General features: G+C 37.9%; 1 protein-coding gene across 1 annotated transcript in view; it reads left to right on the top strand.

The window, feature by feature from the left end:
- Window positions 1–25,130, top strand: part of LRP1B (LDL receptor related protein 1B) — a 631,601-nt gene that overhangs the window by 208,100 nt on the left and 398,371 nt on the right. The window contains exons 19-20 of the mRNA XM_069982660.1: window positions 6,643–6,825; window positions 19,880–20,080. Of these exons, the coding sequence (XP_069838761.1) occupies window positions 6,643–6,825; window positions 19,880–20,080 (384 nt within the window). The remainder of the gene's footprint in view (window positions 1–6,642; window positions 6,826–19,879; window positions 20,081–25,130) is intronic.

The raw sequence follows: 25,130 nt of genomic DNA, 5'->3' as shown, positions 1-25,130 counted from the left end.
CCATATGCTCACTACACCCCTTGTTACGTTCCTTGAGGGGTGTACATAATGGGGCCACTTGTGAGGGAGTTCTACTGTTTTGGCAACACTGGTGCTTTGTCAACATGGCCTCCGTCCTCCAAACTGGCTAAATCTAAACAGCGCTCCTTCCCTTTGTAGGCTTTCCTAGCGCTCGCTTGGCACTTTATGTCCACATGTGGGGTATGTCTATAAACTGCAGAAACAGGGCAATAAATATTGTGCTGCATTTCTCTGGTAATAGGTTTTCTATTATGAGAGAAATTAGATTACGATTATAATTTGTGCATAGAAAATAGAAATTTTAAATTTTCTTACACATTTAGGCTATGTTCACACTGCGTATGTTTCCGTACGTAGTGCGAACCGCGAATATACGCACGTAGTTTTGAGGTTGATGCGTTCGCTTGAAAGTATACGATATACGCCCGCACAATGCACACTACGTATGAGCTTACGGCCAGATCGTATACGGCGCCGTGAAAAATTAACAAGACCATTGTTTGAGGACAGAAATGTTGAAACTCACGGCCGTGGATTTCCATGCGGTCCCGTACGGAGTACTTATTTCAGCCAAATTGAACTTGATTTTTCGATCAAAAAGGTTCTGTGTGGTTTACGGGCTGGGCGAAGATTTCCAAGTAAATGACCTGCCTCAGATCGCTTCGAAACAAGCTAGGGAAGCATAACTGTACTACGGGCGTATGTTCGTGGTTCGTGCGCATCCGGCCGCATGTCTATTTTCCCCACGCCTGTAGTTTCAGCCGCACATGTACGGCGGCGTATGAAATGCTGCCGTACTCATACGCAGCGGGAACATAGCCTTAGCTTTTATTTCTGGGACTCAACTAAAGAGTTAAAAAACTTTTTGGAAGTGATTTTGAAAAGTTTAGGGGGTGCAGTTTCTGAAATGGGGTGATTTGTGGGGGGTTATAACATACAATCCCATTAAATCCACTTCAAACCTCAACTGGTCCCTAAGAAAATCTGACTTTAAATTTTGAAAACCGTTGCTAAACTTTTAAGCTTTCTATTGTCTTAAAAAATTTAAAGCAAGTTTAAAAAATGCTGCCAAAAATGCTGCCAACATAAAGTAGACATATTGCTCATGTTATTTAGTGTTTAATTTATGTGGTATAACTATTTCCCTTATTGGCAGAATATTTCAAAGTTAGAAAAATGAACTTTTTCACTATTTTTCACATTATTTTGTGATTTTTCATAAGGATTCGCTATAAATATCCACTCAAATTTACCAGTAATATAAAAAAAAAATATGTCACGAGGAAACAATCTCAGAATCATCATGATTTGTAAAAGCATCCCGTTATTAATGAATAAAGTGAAACAGGTCAAATTCACAAAATTTGGCCTGGTCCACTGGGTCATTTTGGGCTTGGTCCTCCAGGGGTTAAAGGGGAACTATCAGCAGGTTAGATAGTTCGGGCCATGGATTTAACTACTAACTGTAGAGGAGGAAGGTAAGACACATGCAAATTAGGGGGCTCTATGCAGATTAGATTTGTCTAACCTGCTGATAATTCCCTTTTCAACAAATCTCAGCCAGCCGATGCCTTTCTCTATACTAGTCATCATAACTAGTGTCTGGTTTAGAAAATCAATTTTCAAATTGGTCATTCTGAGATACTGTAGAAGTTTTGTCTTTTTGTTTTTTTCATTTGGGACTAGAGATGAGCAAACATGTTTCGTAAATGTTCATATGTTCATGCGCACATGACGCTAATTGTTTGCTGATCACAAACAATTTGTTCAGTGTTCGGAAGGGTTATAACAATCATTTTCGAACATATTCGAACTTGTGAACATACGCCGCTGCGCAATTTACGTTTTACGCTTGATAATCTGTACGCATATGTGTACGCAATCTGTACGCAAATGAATGCAACACGTATGCAACTACGTAGAGCAAAACGTACGCTTCTTCTGTATGTTTGGTATTTGTTTGTGAATGTTCGGTGAACACCAACCTGTCACGGTAATTTTTTTTAAATATTCGTGTCGGGATCGAGACGAACCGAACATCGAGATGTTTGCTCGTCACTATTTGGCACCCTTATAAACTAGCAGGGATTGTCTCTCCCTTCTTTTTGGTGTTGGTGATGGGACTTTTACATAAAAAAATAAATAAAAAATAAATAAATATATATATATATATATATATATATATATATATATATATATGATGGATTTCCCATTAAATTATCTAAAACATCATATAATATTCAAAGATTAATAGAGTTATAAACCCCAGTCTATTTTTTATGCATGTTGTCCCCCTTTAAAAGAACAGTCACCCTTAGTTGCTAAAAATGTAATTGAGGAAAACTGGAGAACATTCAAGAGGCCTCAATAATCTTTCAAATTAGAATTAACAAGAAATGACATCCCTTAACACTGACCGGAGCCTTAAATCACCAGCAAATGCCTTTAGAAACTGGCAAAGATATTTATTACCCTCCAAAAATAAAATTTGGCACGCACCTTGAGGGAAAAAAAGCACAAGCCCAGCAAATCCGCTTTCCCCGGCCACTGCTTTTTTCCGAAGGCGAATGTGTTACTCGTTTATAAATTGCTTTTAAAGGCTTTGAATTGTCCAAATTGAGCATTGATTACATTTAAATGATGCTTCTAAGCATCAACATAGGGATTCGGCACCAGGAATGATGACATTAATTTAATTGTCAGGTATATATCTTCCGTCCTCTCGCAGCCGAATGAATCATTAGAAGCATCTAACTGGCATACGTGGGGCAAGACTGCAATTACATTGTAATATGAGGAAATCACTTCCATCATCCTTACAAAATAAGCAAATATATATTAGTGACTCGGAGACAATGAACGTTAAAATATTTCATGGGGATTTTCATTTAAAATAAAATTAATTTCAGATAAACGTAGTCCTGTAGCCGAGACAATACCATTTTGTCACAATTTGGACGTCATTATATTGTTTAACAGTTTGATTCTCAAGCTCCTAAATGAACATTTCTTGTGTTCTTTTAGTATTTAACTCCTTAAGGGGGTATTTAAGGTGGGAGCATTTTTTAATATAACAATAAAGTGCACTTACCTCTGTTCGGCTGCTTCTGGGTTCTTGAGCCATGACATTGCAGACCTACTCAGGCAATCAGTGACTGAGGAGGGACACCAATGCATCTGCTGATTGGCTGCACAGATCTGGAATGTCCCTACACTAGCTACCGGAAGTGGCTGAACAGTTGGATGGATCGGTAAGATCCTGGGACCGTAGGAGCTAGGGAGGTTAGTGTGCTTTACTATTTTCAAACGGCATATATTAAAAAAAGGCTCCCATCCAAAGTACCCTTTAGAGTAGAAATGATGGAGGAAAAACACTTAGAGAAGCTGCCACACACCACAGCATTGGCCAATATTTATTAAGACTGGCTATTGGTTTTATTTAAACATAAACTAGCTTAACAAAAGGTTGGTAAAGTAAGTTGTGTTAAACATATTATAACTCTAACCTCCTAGTAAATTTTCCCAGTCTTGAGCTGTCTTAAAGAAAGAAAAAAATATATAAACCAGCTATAAGCCAATATAACTCTGGATTGAATTTTGCACCTGTTAAAAACTTAGTGGGCATGCCCCTTGTAGGTAACCCTGGGTAACTACCTCTTCTGCTGTTTCGGTTTTTTGACCTCTGCCTTTTTGCTTTTTCTTGCCTTCTCCATTGTACCATATTGCTCATTCTGGGTATAATCCACACTGTTGACTACCTTGACTAGTTTGCCTCTTACTATTACTATATGCTATGTATACCCTATACTTGTAATTGCCTCAGCATGTCTCCTTAGTACCTCTTACCGGTGTCTTTTCTCTATTAGACGACTGACACCTTGCATCAGTGCTGAGACCCTCGCCGATCAGGGGAAATAGCCAAGAGAAGCACATAGTAGCACACTTAACTCTCTTATTTGCAGCACTCTCCCAAAAAACAACTCCATTTTAGGTCTAAGAAGACACTGGATAGAGGTTATAAATGGTAGAAAAGGGAACAGTATGCTTCTTCCAGCTCGTTCTTAATAATGGTCTCAGCTGCAAGATCCAAACTGATCAAAACTTTTGACATGTCCCTGTTAAGTGCAGCCCAACGCCAAACCAGGTGGGTGACAGAGTAGGTCCACACCCACTTCATGTTACAAATTGACCAGTTTCCTCACTACGTTTCAACGCTAATGACAGGTTAGTCAAGTTGCAAATTTTTACCCAAATATGGCATTCATAAAAAAAGTTTAATGTTTTTCCAACAATGTTGCAAAAATTTGAGAAAATTCATTGATAAATTCCCCCACTATTCCCCCATACTAAGATAATGAACTTCCTACAGTCATAATGAGTGAACTACATCTCCTCTTCTCCCTTGATCTTCCATAGATTATTTGCCTTCTTCATCTATAATTAAGAATACATCTTTTTTTTTATTTGGTCGTTGTTGCGTGTTTAATTAATGTCAGAGTCTTTGAACGTCCCCTTTGCTCTGGTTTTGCCTGTGATGCACTTTTTTTTCTGTAAATCATCAATGGAAAAATATACATTCCATGATCAACCTGGAAGAGAAATCATTGTCCCTATTAAATGTCCCTTTTAACACAGTCTGTAAACTTGTGGGAATTTGCATAACGGGAATTAATTGGCAATTAAGGAGAGATTTTTCCCAGGCTCCTCCAGCAATTTGCTCTTAGTCAAGTCATTTAGGGCACGAGTATTGGCTGACGTGTAACACTTAAAAGGACGATATAATGTAAAGTAATAGTAAAACCTGGTCAGGAAGGTTGCCTGTCGTCTTTCATCATAACGCGGAGCTTTGAAGTCGGGTGAAAATACAATTTGTGATCTAAATAATGGTAAACAACATCTTCAGTTCAACAGCAACATCACAAGGGATCTTCAAAGATTTTCGGGAGCAATTAAAATGAGTCTTGTTCTATAGCAAAGCCTTAGAAATGACACTTTATAGAAGAACAGATGATTTCCTGTCTCGATACTACAGATGGTTTAAGGGATTTATCTCTTCTTACAACAAAGAACGGCCCATTATACGGCTCCAGGAGTTGTTACAATGTTATGATTTCTTGGTTACATTAAAATTAGAGAGTTATTGACTCTTGTACAGTAAAACCAGAATATACACATGGACGTTATATAATAGTGGGGTGGTTAAAGTAAAACAAGTGTAGTATTGAAACATGACTTTACGGGCAATTGTTTTTTTTTTATGGCAACACCTGTAGGTCGGATTACCCGTCAGTTATATTCTGTTTTTACAGTACTACAGCCAATTTAAGTAATTGAACAATGGTGTTCGATTGATAATTTAGGGAAGTCTTGATTTTTTGTAATTGTAGTACTTGACCACCAAGTGATATTACTTTAGACCCTTGAAGAGGTTTCAAAAGCACCATAAGGGAGTTTGAGTTACAAAGGGGTGTCCACTGATCAAAACCATCATCTGTAAGATAGTTTGGAGAAGCATTTTAAAGAAAATCTCACATGTTGGAGTACCTGGGTGACATGCCCCATCTTCCTTATGGTGGCGCTGCAGGAAAATTGGACTAAGATGGGTTGTAATAATCTTATTTGATGACTCTTTCAAGTAAATGTAATTGCTAATGGTTTTGTAGTAAACCTGTTAAAACTAGGATGTTCAGTTAATCAGTGTCCTGATCCTGCAAACCCTGCCAAACTGCTGATTAGAGATGAGCGAACCTGGAGCATGCTCGAGTCGATCCGAACCCAAACTTTCGGCATTTGATTAGCGGTGGCTGCTGAACTTGGATAAAGCCCTAAGGCAATCTAGAAAACATTGATATAGTCATTGGCTGTATCCACGTTTTCCAGACAACCTTAGAGCTGTATCCAAGTTCTGCAGCCCCGGCTAATCAAATACTGAAAGTTCGGGTTCGGATCGACTCGAACCCGAACCCGGTTTGCTCATCTCTACTGCTGATTTAAAGGTTAAATAATGACCATCTAGGCAAACGGGATGTATACATGGTGGCCATTCAGATGATTGTCTATGTCTGAAATTAAAGGAAGAGTCTACTGGAATGTGAGCCACAAGTACAGTGCCGATTTCTTTTCTGGATCATAAATGGGGGTCCCAACCAGGGGTCCGTCTCTATGACTTTAAAGAACAGTAATAGTGTAAATGGAAAATGGATGATATTCTAAACTCAAGTAAGACTATACAGTCAGGTTCCTAACCTATATAAATTCTGTGTAACAATTGTATGTTAGCTACTGTACTTAATTTAGATATATTGGTCATGGGCATACATAGAACAATATTATTATGCATTACAAAATGTTTATATGAAAACTGAGTAATTTCATTACAAGTACCTAACTATGACTTTTGGGCTAATCATAGTCATCCCAATGAGCAAGAATAAATAAGCCAATTGGAATTTATCTACTCTCAAATATTGGCCAATCAAATGCTAGGATTTGAGGCTTTATTCCCTGTATTTGCAGGAATCTTAAGAGTGGCTCCTCCTTCTTGTAACTATTACAGGTTACATGCAATGACCACCATTACAACCCTTGGCTAATGGTCTGTTTGTGTTTCTCTCCTTTAAGCAATTCTCGCCTTGAGACCTTGTGAAGATAAGCAGTTCCAGTGTCAACCAGATGGCAACTGTATTCCAGAGCTATGGCTTTGTGATGGTGAGAAGGACTGTGAAGATGGCAGCGATGAAAGGGGCTGCAATGGAACTTTGCGCCAGTGTGATGTCAAGACCAAATTTGCCTGTAAAAATACAGGTAATTAAACGGCTGAGATATTATAGGTTCATAAAATTGATATGAAATTATGTTGTCATGACCTTGTATTTTTTTGACAAAAGATATGGAAGATTAAAAGTAATTCCTAGTGTTATTTGTCAGGGAGATAGTTCCATCACACATACAATATGATGTTGGACACGTGAGGATTAAGTTTGCCAGCACTGTTACCTCCACTTCCTTTTCCACTCACTAGCATATACAATATACCTTATAGCATATCACAAGTTTGTACATTGTTTGGTTTCTTGTGAATGTTCTGCTATGTTGCTAATAACTATTATAATAGGAGGTAATACTGTTGTAATAGTGAGTGGTCAGTCTAAAAAGTCAGAATATGATAAGAGGCTCTCGAGAATAAACACCCAATCTGCTGTTATAGGAAGAGGTCCAGGCTAGACAACCAGAATACTGTTATAGAGGGAAGTCCAAACTACATAGCCACTGTTATAGAGGGGAAGTCCAAACTACATAGCCACTGTTATAGAGGGAAGTCCAAACTACACTAGACTGTTGTTATAAAGGGTGGTCCAATCTACACAGCCAGAACGCTGTTATAGAGGCTGGTCTAGACTACACAACTAGACTGCTGTTATAGAGGGATGTCGAGACTACACAGCCAGGCTTCTGTTATAGAGGGAGGTCCTGACCGCACAACAAGACTGCCTTTATAGAAGGAGTTCCTATCTAGACTACTGTTATAGAGGGAGATCCTGACTACATAATCAGACTACTGTTATAGAGTAAAGCCTAGACTGCACAGCCAGACTGCTGAACTAGAAGGAGGTCCAGACTACACAGCCCTGATGTTATAAGGGGAGGTTCAGACTACTCAGCCAAACTTCTTATATAGGGGGAAGAACAGACTGCACAGCCAAACTTATGTAATACAGCAAGGTCCGGCAAGGGGAAGGTCCAGGCTAGACAACCAGACTGCTGTGGTAGGGGGAGGTCCAGATTTCACAGCCATACTGCTTCCATAGGAGGCTCTAGACCACACAGGCAAACTGCTCTTACATGGGGGTGGGGGTGGGGAGGGGGTTGGGGCTTGTCTTACCTAAGATTAAGATCACTGACAATAAATCCCAGTAAAATACATCTACTACTGTATCTAGGTGTCACTTTTCAGAGAATCAATAGGAAAGACATATAGGAGCAGTACATAACACATATGTTCACCCCAGTTATAGCTGACAAATGTCTGGCACAGCGGCAGCCCTGTGTGGCCTTCCTCATTTCAATAGGAACAACTTTCTTTGAAATGTCACACTGCTCTGGCGTTTTTTTTTTTTTTTTTATTCGCCGCATGCATTAAGCAATCTGCATTGCTGTGCTATGGTACAGAACGACTACCATCTGGAACGCAAAACACCTGGGGCCCCCCAGGCACGTGCATAGAGAGTGCTACATTTGCAGATCTCGGAAGAAAAATACCAAGAAAACAGGCATAAATTTTACCTGACAATTGCTTGGCTGCGACTGAAACAGCTGGCAATTCTTCCATAAAGTTGAAATATAATTGAGATGTATTTCCTCTTTAGTGATACTTAAAATAGAGTAAATAATTCAGGCGTCTCAGAGAAAGAAAAAAAAAGAGCCAAGGTGCGTTTTCTAAATTCATTTATGGCTTCTTTCTGGGAAGGTGGCTTTTAACAATGCAGCATTGCAGGTGCGGGGAGAACATCTTAATCTGTACTTATTCAATTTCCCTTTGTGTTTACTGATGAAAACAAAGCTTCCGTCAAAGGCGAATTTGTTGACTATGGTTTGTATGTTGTGAATAATTAACGAAACAACCGAGATTAAAATAGCTTTAATGCAAAGCGAGTGCCACTTTGTGTTCTGTGCCTGCCTATCGGATTTTGTATTCATGGTGTCTGCTGCTTGCATATGGTTGGTAGTGTGCCAATCACAATGGCTATGAATCTACCTATGATTGGCTCTACCGTTCACTATGTTGGCTTTACTTGCAAGATGTCTGCCTCCTGTGTGTATTCACGTTCCTATTTTATAGTTATACATTGAGCAGGATTAGAAGGGAAGGGCAGACATAGCAGTTGGCACTCAGGCTATGATGTTTTAACACAGCACCAGCCTTAGCTTAACAGGTGTACTCCGGAAAGGGGGGGAGGGGGGGGGATAAATAAGCTGAAATTTAGACAGATTTGTAGACTACTTCTTTTTTAAAATGTAATCAGCTGCTGTATGCCCTGCAGGAAGTGGTGTATCATTCCAGTCTGACACAGTGCTCTCTGCTGCCACCTCTGTCCATGTCAGGAACTGTCCAGAGCAGGAGATCAAGTGCCATAAAAAAAAAAAAATCTGACACCAAATCCCATTGACGCCTGATATAAGGCATTTTACAGTATACTGTATATACAGAGCTCATGAGTTATATGCATTGTGTGAATTTATCATTGATATAGTTCTGTCATACCGCAGCGGGACTGTATGTGTAACTGTTCCGTTGAAATTGAAAACAGTCTCATACCTAAGGCAGGATCCATGATTGGGAGTCACTAGTGGGGTCGTCCTGGTTAATAAGACCCTTTCTGTACTAGATAAACATTGCATTATTTCTATATGTCACCAGTCTCACTGGAGACCTGCTCCCATTCAGTCATGTGTATATCAGCATAGCGTGAGAGGAGCCATCTGGGGATGCATGCGACAAGCCATTGGAAACACAACATATATTTTTTTGCTGTTACACAGTTCTGGGTTTTATCGCGTTTCAGAGATTTTCACATACTGTATCTCTGCTGCCATTGCAATTGCTACTGTAGAGATACAATGTATGAATCGTAAAGAATCTTATTATGGGTAGAAAACAATGACTAATACATTCGAGGAGTAAAAACAAAAATACCTCTATAGGGCTTTCAAATTGATAATTTAATTAAAAATCTATATAACTTTCTGACACCTACTGATTTGAAAGGGGAAAAAAGCTGCCGAAGTTCCCCTTTAAGAGTTGGCCATATACTGTATGTCTTCCAAATACTGTACTTAAGACTTTATGAGAGTATAGAGCAAACAGACATTTGCCGTATGTCACAATAGCTGACAACAGGCCACAGTTCTAAAGGTTTGAGTTGACATATGCCACCAGTGCCTCATCTGCACCATGATGGCAAAAATAAAGTTTGTTAGGAAGTTGATGATATTGAGCCACACCATTTTCTCCTGGCTTTCCCTTACAGCTTCTTTGACTACAATAGCAATTTATGTAGTTCCCCAGAAAAAGCCATGAAGAGTTCGAAAAGAATGACAAAGAATCCCAAAGCTGTTGGATGTTGAGCAGACATGGATGGTATAGCTTAGCTATCCGTCACCAAAGCCCATGATAAGACAACCTTATTGACTTTAATAGTAAATGTACCATGTATAATTTTACAACAAACAGTGGACATTTGTGCCATAGAGCTGAACAATTGCGTGCTTACACGAAGTCTCAGTGGTAGTAGATACTATAATTGTAAAGTTGACCTTACCCCAGTTTGAGGCCATGTTCACATAACGTACGTTTTGTATAAATCACGGATGCTGTTGCAATTTGCAACAATGACCGTGATTTATACAAAACATACCTTGTATGTGAATGAATGGAATGCCGTCCGGAGCATATACGCTTAGTATACGCTCCTGCAGAGATTCCATCTGGCTTTACGAAAAACTGACAATTTTTCACACAATGGAAAGTGTGGCTTGTGTTCAGCCATGAATTGGGATGCGGGCGCACACGGATGTGCCCACATCCGAATTCACCAAAAATGAAGATCATCCTGCAATTACTGCAGTACTGGCAGGGATGATCTTCCGTAACACCGGCCGGGTCCATGTCAGGAACTGCCAATGCTAGGTAATAGGGAAATATGTCTTTGCAACAATTAGAACTAATCCCTGGATCAATACCCGACCTCCAGAATTCTAATACCATAACTTATAACTAGAATTTTTCAAGAAAAGCATCCAGGCTTCTCTTTAACCCATTCAATGAACCTCGTAGTAAATATCAATTTCTGTAGGCCCCTGTTCTGTCAAGCTTCGTGATCACAAGACTATCCGAACCCTCATCAGATCAGGAGAAAATCTTTTAGGCTTTAAGCAGCTTTAGTTTATTAACTTTGCAGAAATCAAGTCACATACTATAAACTCCTTACCGAACAATATCTGAATGTACGCCATATATGCACAACTGCTCTGTGATACAACCGCTCCTAATAAATTCTATAGGACAAAAAAATTTATAATAAAACAGAACATGCCTCCTGACAGATGAATTTATCTCCTTCAAAGTAAATATATTATTTGATAATATACTGTATCTTAGTGTAGCCGCCCACACTCATTATATATTTTTTTTTTTTTTCCTTATGTTTTTTCCATCCAACCACTTGAGAAAAAAATACATTTTCATTAAGGTTAAACTAAGGCAAAAAATAATAATAATAAAAAAAAAAAAAACCTACAAAAAAAGCATTTGTTCAAATTTGGCCAATCTTTGGTTCATTAAAAAGGTTCTTAGAAGGGCCTTTAAGGGTTCTTTCCTTTCTCTTGATCACCACAGCCATGTTGTGGGTTGGACTTGATTGGTTCTATCTTTTTAACCTTATAAACTATTATAAAAAAAAAATGTTTTCATATTAACTGATGTCAGAAAGTTATGCAAGTTTGTAAATTACTTCTTTTAAGAAATCTTGAGTTTTCCAGTACTTATCAGTTGCTATATGTCCTGCAGGAAGTTATGTATTTTTTTTTCCAGTCAGATACAGTGCTCCCTGCTGCCACCTCTGTCTATGACAGGAATAGCCCAGAGCAAAAGAGATTTTCTATGGGGATTTGTTCCGGGCAGATTCTATAAATCAGAATTTACAAACCTGTATAACCTCATAACACCAGTTCTTTAAAAAAAAAAAAAAAAGTTTAGGAGTACCCCTTTAAGAGGAGGATGGAAATGCTAAGTAATAGGGAAAAAATATTTTAATGACAATTAGAAATAATCCCTGTATCAATACCAGACCTCCAGAAATCTTATAACCATAACTTGTAACTTGAATTTTTTAAGAAAAGCATCCAGGCCCTTCTTCAACTTGTTCACTGAACCTTGTAGTAAATATCAATTTCTGTAGGCCCCTGTTCTGTCAAGCTTTGTGATCACAAGAATATCCGAACCCTCATCAGATCAGGAGGAAATCTTTCAGGCTTTAAGCAGCTTTAGTTTATTAACTTTGCAGAAATCAAGTCACATACTATAAACTCCTTACCGACCAATATCTGGATGTATGCCATATATGCACAACTGCTCTGTGATACAACCGCTCCTAATAAATTCTATAGGAAAAAACAAACATCTAATAATATAACGGAATATGCCTCCTGACAGAGATGAATTTATCTTAATCAAAGTATATGTGTTATTTGATAATATACTGTATCTTAGCCGCCCACACTCATTATGTTTTTTTTTCTTATGTTTTTTTCCATCCAACCATTCAAGAAGAATTAAAAAAAATTTCCCATTAAGGTTAAACAAAGGCACAGAAAAAGGAAAAAAAAAAAAAATCAACAAAAATGTTCTCCGGTAAACCAGATTATAGGGAACAGGCAAGGTTGTTGTGAAAATAACATCAATTTTCTCTGGGATATGGCCAATTTACCTGACACGAGCTCTTTCCTAAATCAGACATTAGGCTCATTGCCGGCTGTTTCTTGTTGATTGCCTATGAGTTCTAATCGAGATGTCAAGTGACAAGGACTGGTGATTCCACTGGATCATTCCATTAAATGCATATATCTACATAATAAAATGTTAAAGCCATCAGTCTCTGTAATTACCAGATGTCATGTGTTGTACAAGGCATGCTTCGAAATCAATGCAAGGTTTTACACAGAAAATGTGCATTGGGGGCCGTGTACACAGTGCGTATAATAGAGGACAACCCTGTCCAATAATAGGTCTTAAAGCATTTACGTCAATGACATCACTGGGTTCTTTACTGCACAAGTGACATGTTTGCATGTACAACAGAACCAAGAGATGCTTGTGCTTCTGTAATCTTTTCTCTGTAGGTTGCAATGACTAATATAAGTAGTGCAAATGTGAAGGAAAAAGATGGCACTCACCATCAATGTCTATTCATCCGGCTTTATTGAACATCTGAGAATCGGGGGAGGAAGGAGTCCGGTGACCGCAGTTTTGCGTCGGAATGCCGCTTTGTCTAACCAAAGTGGCGTTTCACAGGGAAACTGCAGTCACCTGACTCCTTCCTCCCCACGATCCTCAGATGTTCAATAAAGCCAGATGAATAGACCCTGATGGTGAGTGCCATCTTTTTTCTTCATATTTGCATTACCTGAATATCTTTGTTCATTATTGAGCACCACCTGGGTTGTTAAGTTGTTGGCGGTCTACCGTAGCGATTGCCATGCATGAAACTGAGGCGGTGCCATCTACTTGTTTTCTACGTATTGCTAATATAAGAAGTGACAAGTGAACCTGCTGAACCAGAGTGCTCAGCATTTGACCCCCGGTAGCTGGAGAAGTTGGATTCAGCCGTAGGTCTGTAAAGAAAACATGAATACAGACTGTGGCCTATTGATATATTCATGCTTTCCAGGACTTTCTAGGGCTGAATCTAGACAGCAGGAGCTAAAAGCTGAGTATTTGCATTTGGACCAACCAAAACGTTCAGCAATCATCAATAAACATAAGCATCTAAATAAGGTGGTAAAATGCATTCAGGGCCATATTTACTCAAATGCTGCCCTAACCACCAAGACTGAATTTGCCCCAAAATTAGTCTCGACCCTAAGCTTAGACCTCAGAGCCCTAGATTTAGACTCTCAATGTCATACAGACCCTAATCAGATCCTAGGCCCTATTGTAATGCGAGCCATAAATGCAGATCCCCATTGTAATACAGCAGCCAGCTTTAACCCCCACTATTATACCCCCATTATAAAACAGCACCCAGTATTAACCCTCACTATTATACCCCCATTATAAAACAGCACCCAGTTTTAACCCTCACTATTATACCCCCATTATAAAACAGCACCCAGTATTAACCCTCACTGTTATACCCCAAATGTAATAAAGTACTCTTAGTATCAAACCCCTTGTGTAATACAGACAGTAATTGTTCTTTGTGATCTTTCAACAAGTTCTCAAATCGTTGTTGGTCGTTCACTTAAAATTCGCAGATCGCTTCGTGTAAACCGTCTTTCACCGATTCACCCTATGTGCGAGATGGGCTTAAGCGACCTTAAAACAAACGCAATAACGATTTTTTTCAAACAATATATTTTTTTCAATTTTTTTTTTCCGAACGGTGAATTATCGCTCCATGTAAACACTGCATTGGTCATGAACACTCAGACCATGACTAATATAACTATTGATATGTCCCTATGAAATAGAGTAACTGTGCCCATTTATAAAACCACATGAGACTACCACTATAGTCTATGGGAGTTGTATTAACCTGGTGATCAAAAAAGGTCCATCAAGATGCATGATTTAGTTGCTGATGAGATCCTAGAACCTTTAATACTTAGAGGCCAATATGCCTTTTAGGACCCATTCAAATATAGTATTTGTTTTTACTTTGCCAGTACTCATATGATTCTCTCACAGTGGGCCTATTGAGTTTAATGGACCAATCATGGTCTACCGCACACATAATAATACTATTGACTACATTCAGTCCATTTCCAAAATGTAGTGTGGGACTCAAAGTGAGGCAGACCACACTTTGGTTCCCACACATATACAGTATATGTTTGGAAAAGGGGCAAAACTATATCAGTAATAGAATACAGTGTGTACATTAAAGAGGTATTCCAAGAAAATCCACTTTTCCCCTATCCACAGCATAGGTAGGTATTCGGCAGGGAGTCCAACTTCTGTCCCCTCCCCCACTGAACTCCTTATTGGGCCCCAGCTTCTGGGTAATGAATAGAGACGCAGATACGGTACGTGGCTCTATTTATTTCTATGGAGCTAACGGAAAGAGCAAAGTACAGTGCTCATCTGGCTTACTTGGCTCTTTCGGTCGCTCCATAGGAATGAATAGATCCAGGGGGTCACGTGCTGTAACAGCAGCTGTACTCATAACACAGAAACCGGGGTACAGCCCAATATGAAGATCGGTGGAGGGTACAAAGGTGCCCCCCCATAGACACACACCATTTCCTATCTTTCCCCACCTGTGGATAGGGGAAAAGTTGCTTTTCTTGGAATACCCCTTTAAACTAAATAGTCCACCAGCAGTACGTCAGCTTTTTTCTGTGACAGTTGCCCACATAATCTGTGTGCACGAGCCCTTTGAAAATAATTTATTTATAATACTTGTAATGGAAATAGAGAATTTACTCTTTTTTTTCTCCTTTTTTTGTTAGAATAGTAATTGTAATCCCTAAAATAATCTAAAAATAAATAAATAAAAAGCTCATTACATTGTTAGTCGCCGGATCTGGGTTTCCTTTAGGAAAATTCTCAGTGGGCAATTTAGAAATAATTAGAAGAGTGAATATTCATTTAAGGGGTTTGCACTAATTACACGGAGTCTGTGTGATTGCTGAACTGTTAGTGTAGCTGAGGGCTCCCCATGCCTCTGTATGCCGAAGCCTTGTTATTATAGGGAGATATCGCTCTCTGCTCCACAACAAGCTGGTTTCATTTAGGAAGCCTTTCTGAAGTGTATGCTCTGTGTATAGACTAATTGTGTCTCCAACTTCTGCTTTACAACTCGTCTCTGTCCCAGGTGACTTTCTAGGCAATTGACCTGACACAATATACAAGCCAAAACTGCCTTTACAAACTCACTGAAGCAGCAATTGGAGAGAAATCAATTTCTTGTTTTCTGGTTCTTCGAAACTTTGCGTTAAGTCATACAAGCACCGAGTCTTACTTCTCTCTTGTTGGCTGCTGCAAAAGCAAGAGGCTGCAATCCAGAGGATTTAAGGATGATGATGATTGTTATTATTGGCTACAACCATATAGTTGGGCTGCTACCATAATAAATCAGCTGTTAGGTGGAAACTATTTCAGTATATCAATTTAAAATACCTAACTTCCCTTACAATTAGTAAATAATTTAAATACTGAAACATGTTTGAAAACAAATCAAAAAGAAACCTTAAAGAGATAATTAAATCTAATTTAAGATGGAAAAAAAAAATAACTGGTGTTAGTAATACAAATTTGTAATCAACTTACATTGAAAAATCTCCAGTCTTCCAGTAGTTATCAGCTGCTGTATGTCCTGCAGGAAGTGGTGTATTCTTTCCAGTCTAACACAGTGCTCTCTGCTGTTACCTCTGTCCATGTGTCCAGAGCAGTAGCAAATCCCCATAGAAAACCTCTTCTGCTCTGTACAGTTCCTGACATGGACAGAGGTGGCAGCAGAGAGCACTGTGTCAGACTGGAAAGAATACACCACTTCCTGCAGAACATAAAGCAGCTGATAAGTATGAAAGACTGGAAATTTTTTTAATAGTAGTATTTTAAAATCTACATAACTTTCTGATACCAGTTGATTAAAAGAAAATGGAAGAATGTGGAGTATCCCTTAAAGATATTTAACAGAAAAAAAGAAATATTTGGTTGGGCACTCACTATAAAACGTGAGTTTTATTTAAATTCATTAAAATCAATCATAGTATGACGGACGGCCAGGATGCCAGCACCATGCAGTAAATGTGACAGCTGTTTTGCGTGCGTCAGCATGCTTCTTCAGACAAATATTTCTTTTTGTTTACTGTTATACGACTGAATTCTCAAGTATTTTTGGAGTGAGCACCCCACTTAATGACTATTGGCAGAATACATTAGCATCCTAATAGGACTCTGTTCACATGGCAATAGTGCCAATCTCTCTTTCTTCTATTTGGGCCTTTAAGTTATTTTCTATTCACAGGATGGGAGACAGCAAGCTGATCAATGGGACTCCTACCACTTGAATCCGTGTAGATTTAGAGAATGGAGATATAATGGAGTTCATGGACAGCACTCCTTTTATTCTTTATGGGACCACAGGATATTTCCGAGTCGAGTGCTAGGCAATGTTTGGTCGCCTAGCACACCATTCATTCTAAGGAAATTGGTGGGAGTCCCACCGATCAGCATGATATTCCCTATTCAGTGGATAGGTTATGACTTATTAACATGGCAATACCTCTTTAAATGGCTACAATTCACATTAGAACCACTTCTACAACAAGCTTTCTGCCAATAGCTAAGTATATGGATACCCTTAGACTTCTTAGGGCCGTATTACAAGGCATGATCTAGAAGAGGAAGCAATCGCTGAACGGTCAGATCAGCGCTCGCCTCCTCCTTGCTCCCCACTCCCTGCCTGTGCAATTACATGCACAGTGAGCGGGGAGGATTCTTAGATTGTAAGCGTGGCCCATTGAAGAGAGCATCTGTCTGCTGCTACAATTAAACAGAGTCATGGGCAATAAACCGTCGCTATAGTGATCCTGATTTTTCAACCTGTTGAAGGGACTGCGATCAGTCGACGACATGCTTGTCGGCTGTTTGTGGTCTTATACCAGGCACTATTACACCAAACAATTATCGGCTTCAATGGGTCAATAACGGCCGATAATTGATTGGTAATAGGGCCATTAGGTTCAGCTGCTGTAAAGTTATAACCAGTTCAAATGACTGCATTCTCTTAGGTTCAAGTCATACAATAGTAAAAAAAAACCTGACTAAGTAATAGAAGCAAAATACACAAAGAAAATAAGAATGAAATTATTCAATGTTATAAAAACTTTTTAGTCCCTCTTCTTGACACAGTGTTCCCAATGTACAGTACACATCTGCCCAACAAAGTCAAGAAATAAAAAGCCATATCTCATTTTCCTTCCTTAGATGCTGGGAAGTAAAATGGATTTAATTAAGCTGATTTACTTCGCTGAATTGCTTTGCGGGATAAAATATCATCTTTTTTGCATAATAAAACAATTTGTAATTCAAATGTGATACTTCTAGGACAAGACAATTTAATTTTTTTCCCTCTCTTTTTTCCGGAAGATGTGCAATGATTGATATTAGAGATGAAACATATGTCAACAAAACTCAAGTCTTGTCACTGCCGGTCCGACATGAAAGAACAAAAAATAAAAAAAAGTGATGAAATTTTTTTTTTTTGTAAATCGAATACTCAGTAGTTAAGATCATGACAGTATTTCTATTATTTGCTGTTTATTTTACATTTTGATGTCACCTCTACTGTAATTCCTTTATGCGTTATATGTATTTTTGCATAAATGATTTTTCACGCATTCGATGATCGTTTTATTGCTAGTCGCTGTCACTTTAATTCTACATTAAGTGAATATTTTGCTCCTTTGTTCCTTTGCCTTTGCGTATGACCGATTACCTGCTCATATAAGTGCATCCTTAGGCAAGTTCTGCATTACTTACACGTCTCTTATACATGTCACTGATGGATGCAAAAGTTACCGAAGACGTGTTATACAGGGAGCATCATTATTCAAGAGGCCGATCGGAAGATGATATGTTGAATGGAAAACACTAGAGATTAGCACAACTTGAGTCCGATCATTTGGAATTTTTATACGGGTGTCTAATGGTGCGTTTACATGGAACGATTAGGGTTCAAATTTTTGCAATAACGATCGCATTTGAGCGATAATCGGCTTGTGGAAACACAGCGAACGATCAAGCGACGAGCGAAAAATCATTCATTGGGATCTTTCAACATGTTTTCAAATCGTTGTTGGTCGTTCGCTAAAAATTCGCAGATCACTTCGTGTAAACAGTTTTTCAAAGATTCACCCTATGTGTGAAATGTGCTTAAGTGATCTTAAAAACGATCGCAATAACGATTTTTGTAAAAAAAATTCTAACTATTATCCCAACGATTAATTTGTCTTAACGCTGATCATTATAAAAAACAAATTATTGCTTCAAAATTGTTAAAAGATTGATAGGGCAAATTATCGCTTCATGTAAACGGACCATAAAGAAGTTGGATGCAGCCCTAAGAAGTCATAGGGTCCTATTCCACAAAACGCTTTTTCAACAATAAACTGTCTTAAACTACCACTATGACGATTGACCTGAAATTTTTCATCCAATTACATGGAACGGTGATCGGTACTTAGGATGCACAAATTATTTGCAAACGATCAACTATAAAAATAGGTCCAAATTTTATCAAGCGACCAACGTTTTATCATTGGTTGCTTAATCGTCTGCTATTACACGAAACAATTATGTTCAATTATGTTCAATTAGTTTTTTCGAATGACAATTGTCCTATAGAATAGGGCCCACAGTATATATCCATGTTTTCCTGGACTCCCTAGGGCTGTATCCAAGATCTTCAGCCACCGGTATTTAAATGCCAAACTGTCAGACTCAATGAGTTGCGCTCATCTCTAGTGATCACCTTAATGAAGTTATAACCTGATACTGTAGGTTAAAGAGGTATATCAAGTTCATTAATGAACTGATCAGCTTCATTCACGTCAATAGAACTGTGCTGCAAAACTCACACCCAAATTGAGAACAAAAAAATTGTTGTTTCTAGGAGAAAGCAGCCATGTTTTTTCACCCCCTATTTCTGGATAATTTCTATAAACCCAGCTCTGGTAAAATAGCTGTCTCTTTAATAATGTACTAAATAAAAGTGAATATAGAAAAATATATAAACAGAAAATAGAGACAGGAAAAAACATGTATCTTTATCTGGCTTTAATCGCTAAAAATCTAGGTTAAACATGCACTTTAAGTGGCTTCTTATAAAATAACATTGTTTTAAGAATGGAATTATGTTGAGAGTCCCATTAAGAACTAACAGGCAGTTTCTGTACAGCATTACAGGCCTTTACTGTCATATCTTTACATTTCTAAATTTTTTAAAACCATGTACATGTCTGGGGTACGAGTTCAACCTTTACAATTAAAATTGCAATAATATGTTAGAGGCACAAAAACATAAAAAAAGAAAAAATCTACCTACTAACATTTCTGTTATTTCTGTTTCCCAAGGGAGATGCATTAGCAATGCATGGGTATGTGATGGCGATATTGATTGTGACGACCATTCTGATGAGGATAATTGCGAAGGTTATATGTGTGGACCACCCAAATACCCCTGTGCTAACGATACCTCCATCTGCCTGCAGCCTGAGAAGCTATGCAATGGGAGAAGAGATTGTCCCGATGGATCTGATGAAGGCGAAATTTGTGGTATTTTTCAGTTTGAATTCAATTATTATTTAAAACAATGTATACTAGTAATTCACACAAAATCAAGCTTGTGATGGAGAAAGCTACGTCTTTTTTTAACAAACATCTTTATATCATATATATATATATATATATATATATATCATTAAAAGATTTGTCCATCTTTACCTTTCCTAAGTTAAGGATTCCAATCTCTCGTTAACCAATTTAACACAATAATAGACCTTGTGAAGCAATGCTCACTGTTGTTGACTATTGTTGAGCAGACCTATCAAACTATCGGCATTTGTTTCACCGTGGGAACAGAATTGTGGGTTTACATAGTACCATTACCATTAGTGAGACAAGGTCATAACTAGAGACCAACAAACTCACAGTTAGTTCGTCCAAACCCAAACCGACATTCAATAGGCCCTTATCTTTTGAGAGGATGGTGAACTATCTGGTGAGGCAGCCATCAAAATCTAGGGAATTGAACACTAATTTTCCTCATATTTGGGGAGCACTAATTCACCAAGCAAGGTAGGCATTAAAATCTAAGGATCTACAAGCTGCAGTCCCCCATTCAGCTGGTAGCTTGGGTCCTAGAGGTGGACAGTCATCTATCAGATTTTAATGGTATATCCTATAGATATGACATAATTGTCTCTGTACAGTTTTGCTGTAGTATACAGTCATTGTATAACACTTATAAAAGTCTATGTGTCCCATACGTTACTTACTGTATTCTCACAAAAAGTGATGCCATAGTATGGCAGTATTCCTTTAATTCTAAGATGATGTAGGGTAGGTCAGTAGGCACCATTTGGAGTCACCAGGCAGAAGTCCTCATTCTAAAAAGATAACATATTAACCCTCATCACTTGCTAGGTACTATTGGTCAAAATCCCAGATTTAGAAGTGCAGTTGACATATCAAAGGATGGTGACTGGTGACTGGTGAAGGATGGTGATGGTGATCTGCACTGGCGTAATATACTACTATAACAAATATGAATAAACCATATAGGAAATCTAACGGTTATATGGGAGTTATATGGGATATATATTTATAAAATAGTTCAGTTTACTGTGAATTTTTTACAAATGATAAAAGAAATCTCTTTATAAAGCGAAGGGAATTAAAGTTCATTGTGTCCATGATCTTGAATTTTTTTTTTGAAGAACCCACCTTAAAGGCTTTTCAAAAACCATGAGATATCTTTGAAGCAGCCTATAATACTTTTGAAATATTTGGCTTTAGAACATATGTCAGAGGGCAGGCAAAGACACAAGACTGTAGCATGAATACATAGCATGCATAGATCCAAATATATTATTTTAAACTAGTTTGTTCAGCGGCACCTCGCTTAGCCAGGGCTAACAAGGGCAACAGCTTCATGGAATTTGTATCTTCTCACCTCCCCATGTTTTTAGGGGTTTCCTCCTAGTGCTCCTAGTGCTGTGGTTTCCACACTAAAAAAAAAAAAAAAAAGGTATATTTAGAATTAGTGTTTTGATCCCCATTGTGCACAGGGACTAATGTGAGTAATAACAATGGCTGTACATTGCACTATAGATGAATAAACTAAGATAAAGCGATCAAATATATGTTTAAACTTACCATTTAGTCACACTGCACGGTAGCATACGAAAAGGTGATATTTCTTAATGTCTCCAGCTCACTTTTAGCTTTGCTGTGTAGCTTGGGGAAAGGTAAGCAGAGTCATTTCACTTTTACTAGAAGTAAAAAAAAATATGTAATAGGATATATATTATTTTGAGGGAGCATGCCTCATTCAAATTTTTGTATATGCTATTCTTTGAAGGAATGCTTAAACAAACTGTTTAAAAAAATTATAATGAAATAATGTAATAGGTTTCTGTAAGACATGTTAGGACTCTCTTTTAGAAACACATTACATTTTTTCAATCTAATTTTTATATAATTCATTTAAACATCCCTTCGAAAGACACAATATACAAAAAGTAGAATGAAATAATGAGCAGGGTGCTCCTGGTCAAATACTTGTGTCTCCCATTGATTCCAATGGGATTTGTTGTAAAATTGAAAAATGCTCGACTCAAGTAATAAGCACTTGATCATTCAAGTGCTCGCTTAAGAAAATTAAGGACTATGGACAATTTATTCTTATCAACTATTCCTAATGCCTTTATTTTATAATCCTAATCTGCATGTAGAATAATTAGAAATAAGATTATTTAGAGGGTTTTATTATGTTTCTCTGTTAGATCATTCAGAGCATAGAATTTTATTCAATTAGAATAATAAAAATAATCATTCTCTGTCTCGATATCGCTATTACAGACTTTTTTTGGTTTCCCCTCTGTGTCTGTTCGATTATTTGTCAGAATGTCCATTGCCAATGAGAAGAAGTCTTCTACTTCTCTGATAATGATTATTCATATTAGTATCTGGCCTGAACAATAGCAGTAACCACTCTGGTGCTCATGTACAAGAGGACCTAAGCGACTGAGCATGTGTGACCACGAATACATTAGGTGGACATTCTGAGAAGGAAACAGAATTAGAGCAGGGGGCACTATGACGATGATATAACAGCAATGCCTAGGCATAAGAGCATTTTTAAGATAAAAACAAAGTTTTGTTGTGTGTAACCTGACAGAAAAGTATAATATTTCTTTGTAGGACAAACTCTTTGAAGAAAGACAGTTCTACTTTGCTACTTTTGTAAAGGCCCTATTCCACCAACAGATCTGACGACAGATTATCTGCCAAAAATTTGAAGCCAAACCCAGGAACAGATTATAAACAGAGAGCAGGTCATAAAGGAAAGACTGGATTTCTCCTCTTTTCAAATCCCTTCCTGGGTTTGGATTCAAATCTTTGGCAGATAATCTGTCGTCAGATCTGTTGGTGGAATAGGGCCTTCAGCTGCCATTAAAACTTAGTGGTGCTCAGGTACAGATTCAATAACTGATGACCAAACAATAGTTCAGCTGTCAGTTACATCTCCCCCTCAAACCTATTTAATGAGTACTCAAGTGTTTGAGTGCTCACTCAACACTAGTGGTTACCATTAGGCTTTATTTACTTTCTTACAGCATGATGTACAATGTATCCACATGACTACTGCAACCAATCAACCAATCACTGGTCTTTGAGGTAAAGTTAATATTCACTTCATTATATATGCTTAGATCTGGAGCTATACTTTTTATGCAATTCTGGTCATTAATATAAAGACTCCACTCAAGTTTTATAGTCGTTTTCCTATTTATTTACTTTTTTCATATTCCATGCACTTTGTCCAGGGCTTCTATGGCTTACATTCAAAGGGAGGTGAGCTTCCCATTCCCCCCATCTGCCATACAACATTTCGAGTTATAAGCCTCTTATTTTTCCGTTTGAATGTGAGCGGTGGAAGCCCTGGTCAAAGTGCAAGGAATATGAAAAAATAAATAAATAAATAAATAAATAAATAAATAAGAAAACAACTGAAAAATGTGGATGGAATCTTTATATTATTGACTTTCCAGAACTGTATAGAAAGTATAGGTCAAGATTTAAGCACATATAATGAAGTGACTACATGAGTGTGGATCCTTGATTGATCTTTGAAACAGTGAAGTGAAGTGAATCTGTACCCCCTTAACCGTATGTACCATTGGATAGCTGGTTGCATTGGATGCGCCGTCCCTCCGTTCCTTTTATCCACCCTCCTCGTCATTAGGAACGCCCCTGGCTGGGATTACTCCTCTTCAGAGTTTGCAAACCACTGCACATGCATTGTAGCGAGCCGCAGAACTGACAGGACAAGGAAGAGGAATTCCACCAGGGACGTTCCTAATGATGAGGAAGGCGGGGAGTAGGAACAGAGAGGCGGCAAAGTCCTAGGGAACGGGTACTCTAGGCCATGCCAGTTTGACACACCGCTGACAGTTTTAAAGTTGTTTTTAAGACAACAACTCCATCACCAGCCGGACAGACCCCAGGACAGTTCTCGGAATAAAAACAGCTATCTTATGGTACAAGTAGTTTGGGGGGAGATTGTGGGTACAGATTCACTGTAAGAGAGCACACCAACACTGATAAAACTGAAGTTAACATGTAAAGTATGTCACATAATACTTGTGCCAGTGATCGTCTGTAGTGGTTATATGGATGTATAAGTGACAGAGCATCAAGCCAAACCAAGACAAAACATTGTTTTCTTTATTATATACAATTTCTTTTGCTCCTATATTGATTTCCTGAATCAATATTTATTTAGTATTTATATATTTATTTTGCTATTTTTATGTCTTGTACTATGTACAGGTGAATATGTTTAAATGTAAGTAGTAATTGCCTAAATAGGCGCAGGTTAGTCAATAGACAGGGGAAATTATTGGTAATATGTCTTCTGTGCACGCGGAAACTTCGTCTGTAAGTAACTAGAGAGTAGAGTAATAGAGATCAGCAAGAACAGACGACCTCTTCCCATGGGAGGCAGCTGGAAAACAACTTAGGAACAATAGAGATCAAACCAGTGATAGTTACCATGAAATAACACCTCATTATTCATCTTCTTCGCAAAGAGCAGAGATTTATATTCATCCCCCATTCCCGAGATGTCAACTGTAAACCTAATTTAACCCCTTAGTGACTGGCTTTTTCGGGGCCTTAATGACCAAGCTATTTCCATACTATTTTCAATGCTGCCCATGCTGTCATACTGTGATTTATTTTTGCCCATGTAGCCTTTTAAAAGTTTTATTTTTTATGGGAAAATTTTTACTTTACTCACTTTTAGAATTGCTTTCAGATTTATGAAATTTACTGATTAATTTTTATTAACCCTTTTTTGCAGGGATAATAGGAAAGTAAAAGTTATGTTTCTCTTTACTTTTATTTTTTTTTTTAATATTTAACTTACGCAATTCGGCTTGTGGTAAAAATAATAATATAGTTTTAATATAGTTTTATAGATTGAATCATAGTGGATGCAAGGATACCAAACATGTATACTTATTTATTTTGTATGGGGGAATAAATTTTTTTGTTTTTATTTTATTTTATTTTTTTTTTTTTTTTCTGTTTTTTTTTT

Source organism: Dendropsophus ebraccatus, chromosome 9, assembly GCF_027789765.1.
Source record: "Dendropsophus ebraccatus isolate aDenEbr1 chromosome 9, aDenEbr1.pat, whole genome shotgun sequence".
In the NCBI taxonomy this organism is placed as follows: domain Eukaryota; kingdom Metazoa; phylum Chordata; class Amphibia; order Anura; family Hylidae; genus Dendropsophus; species Dendropsophus ebraccatus.
Note: the sequence above shows the minus strand (reverse complement) of the source record. Positions and strands in the feature narration are given on the sequence as shown.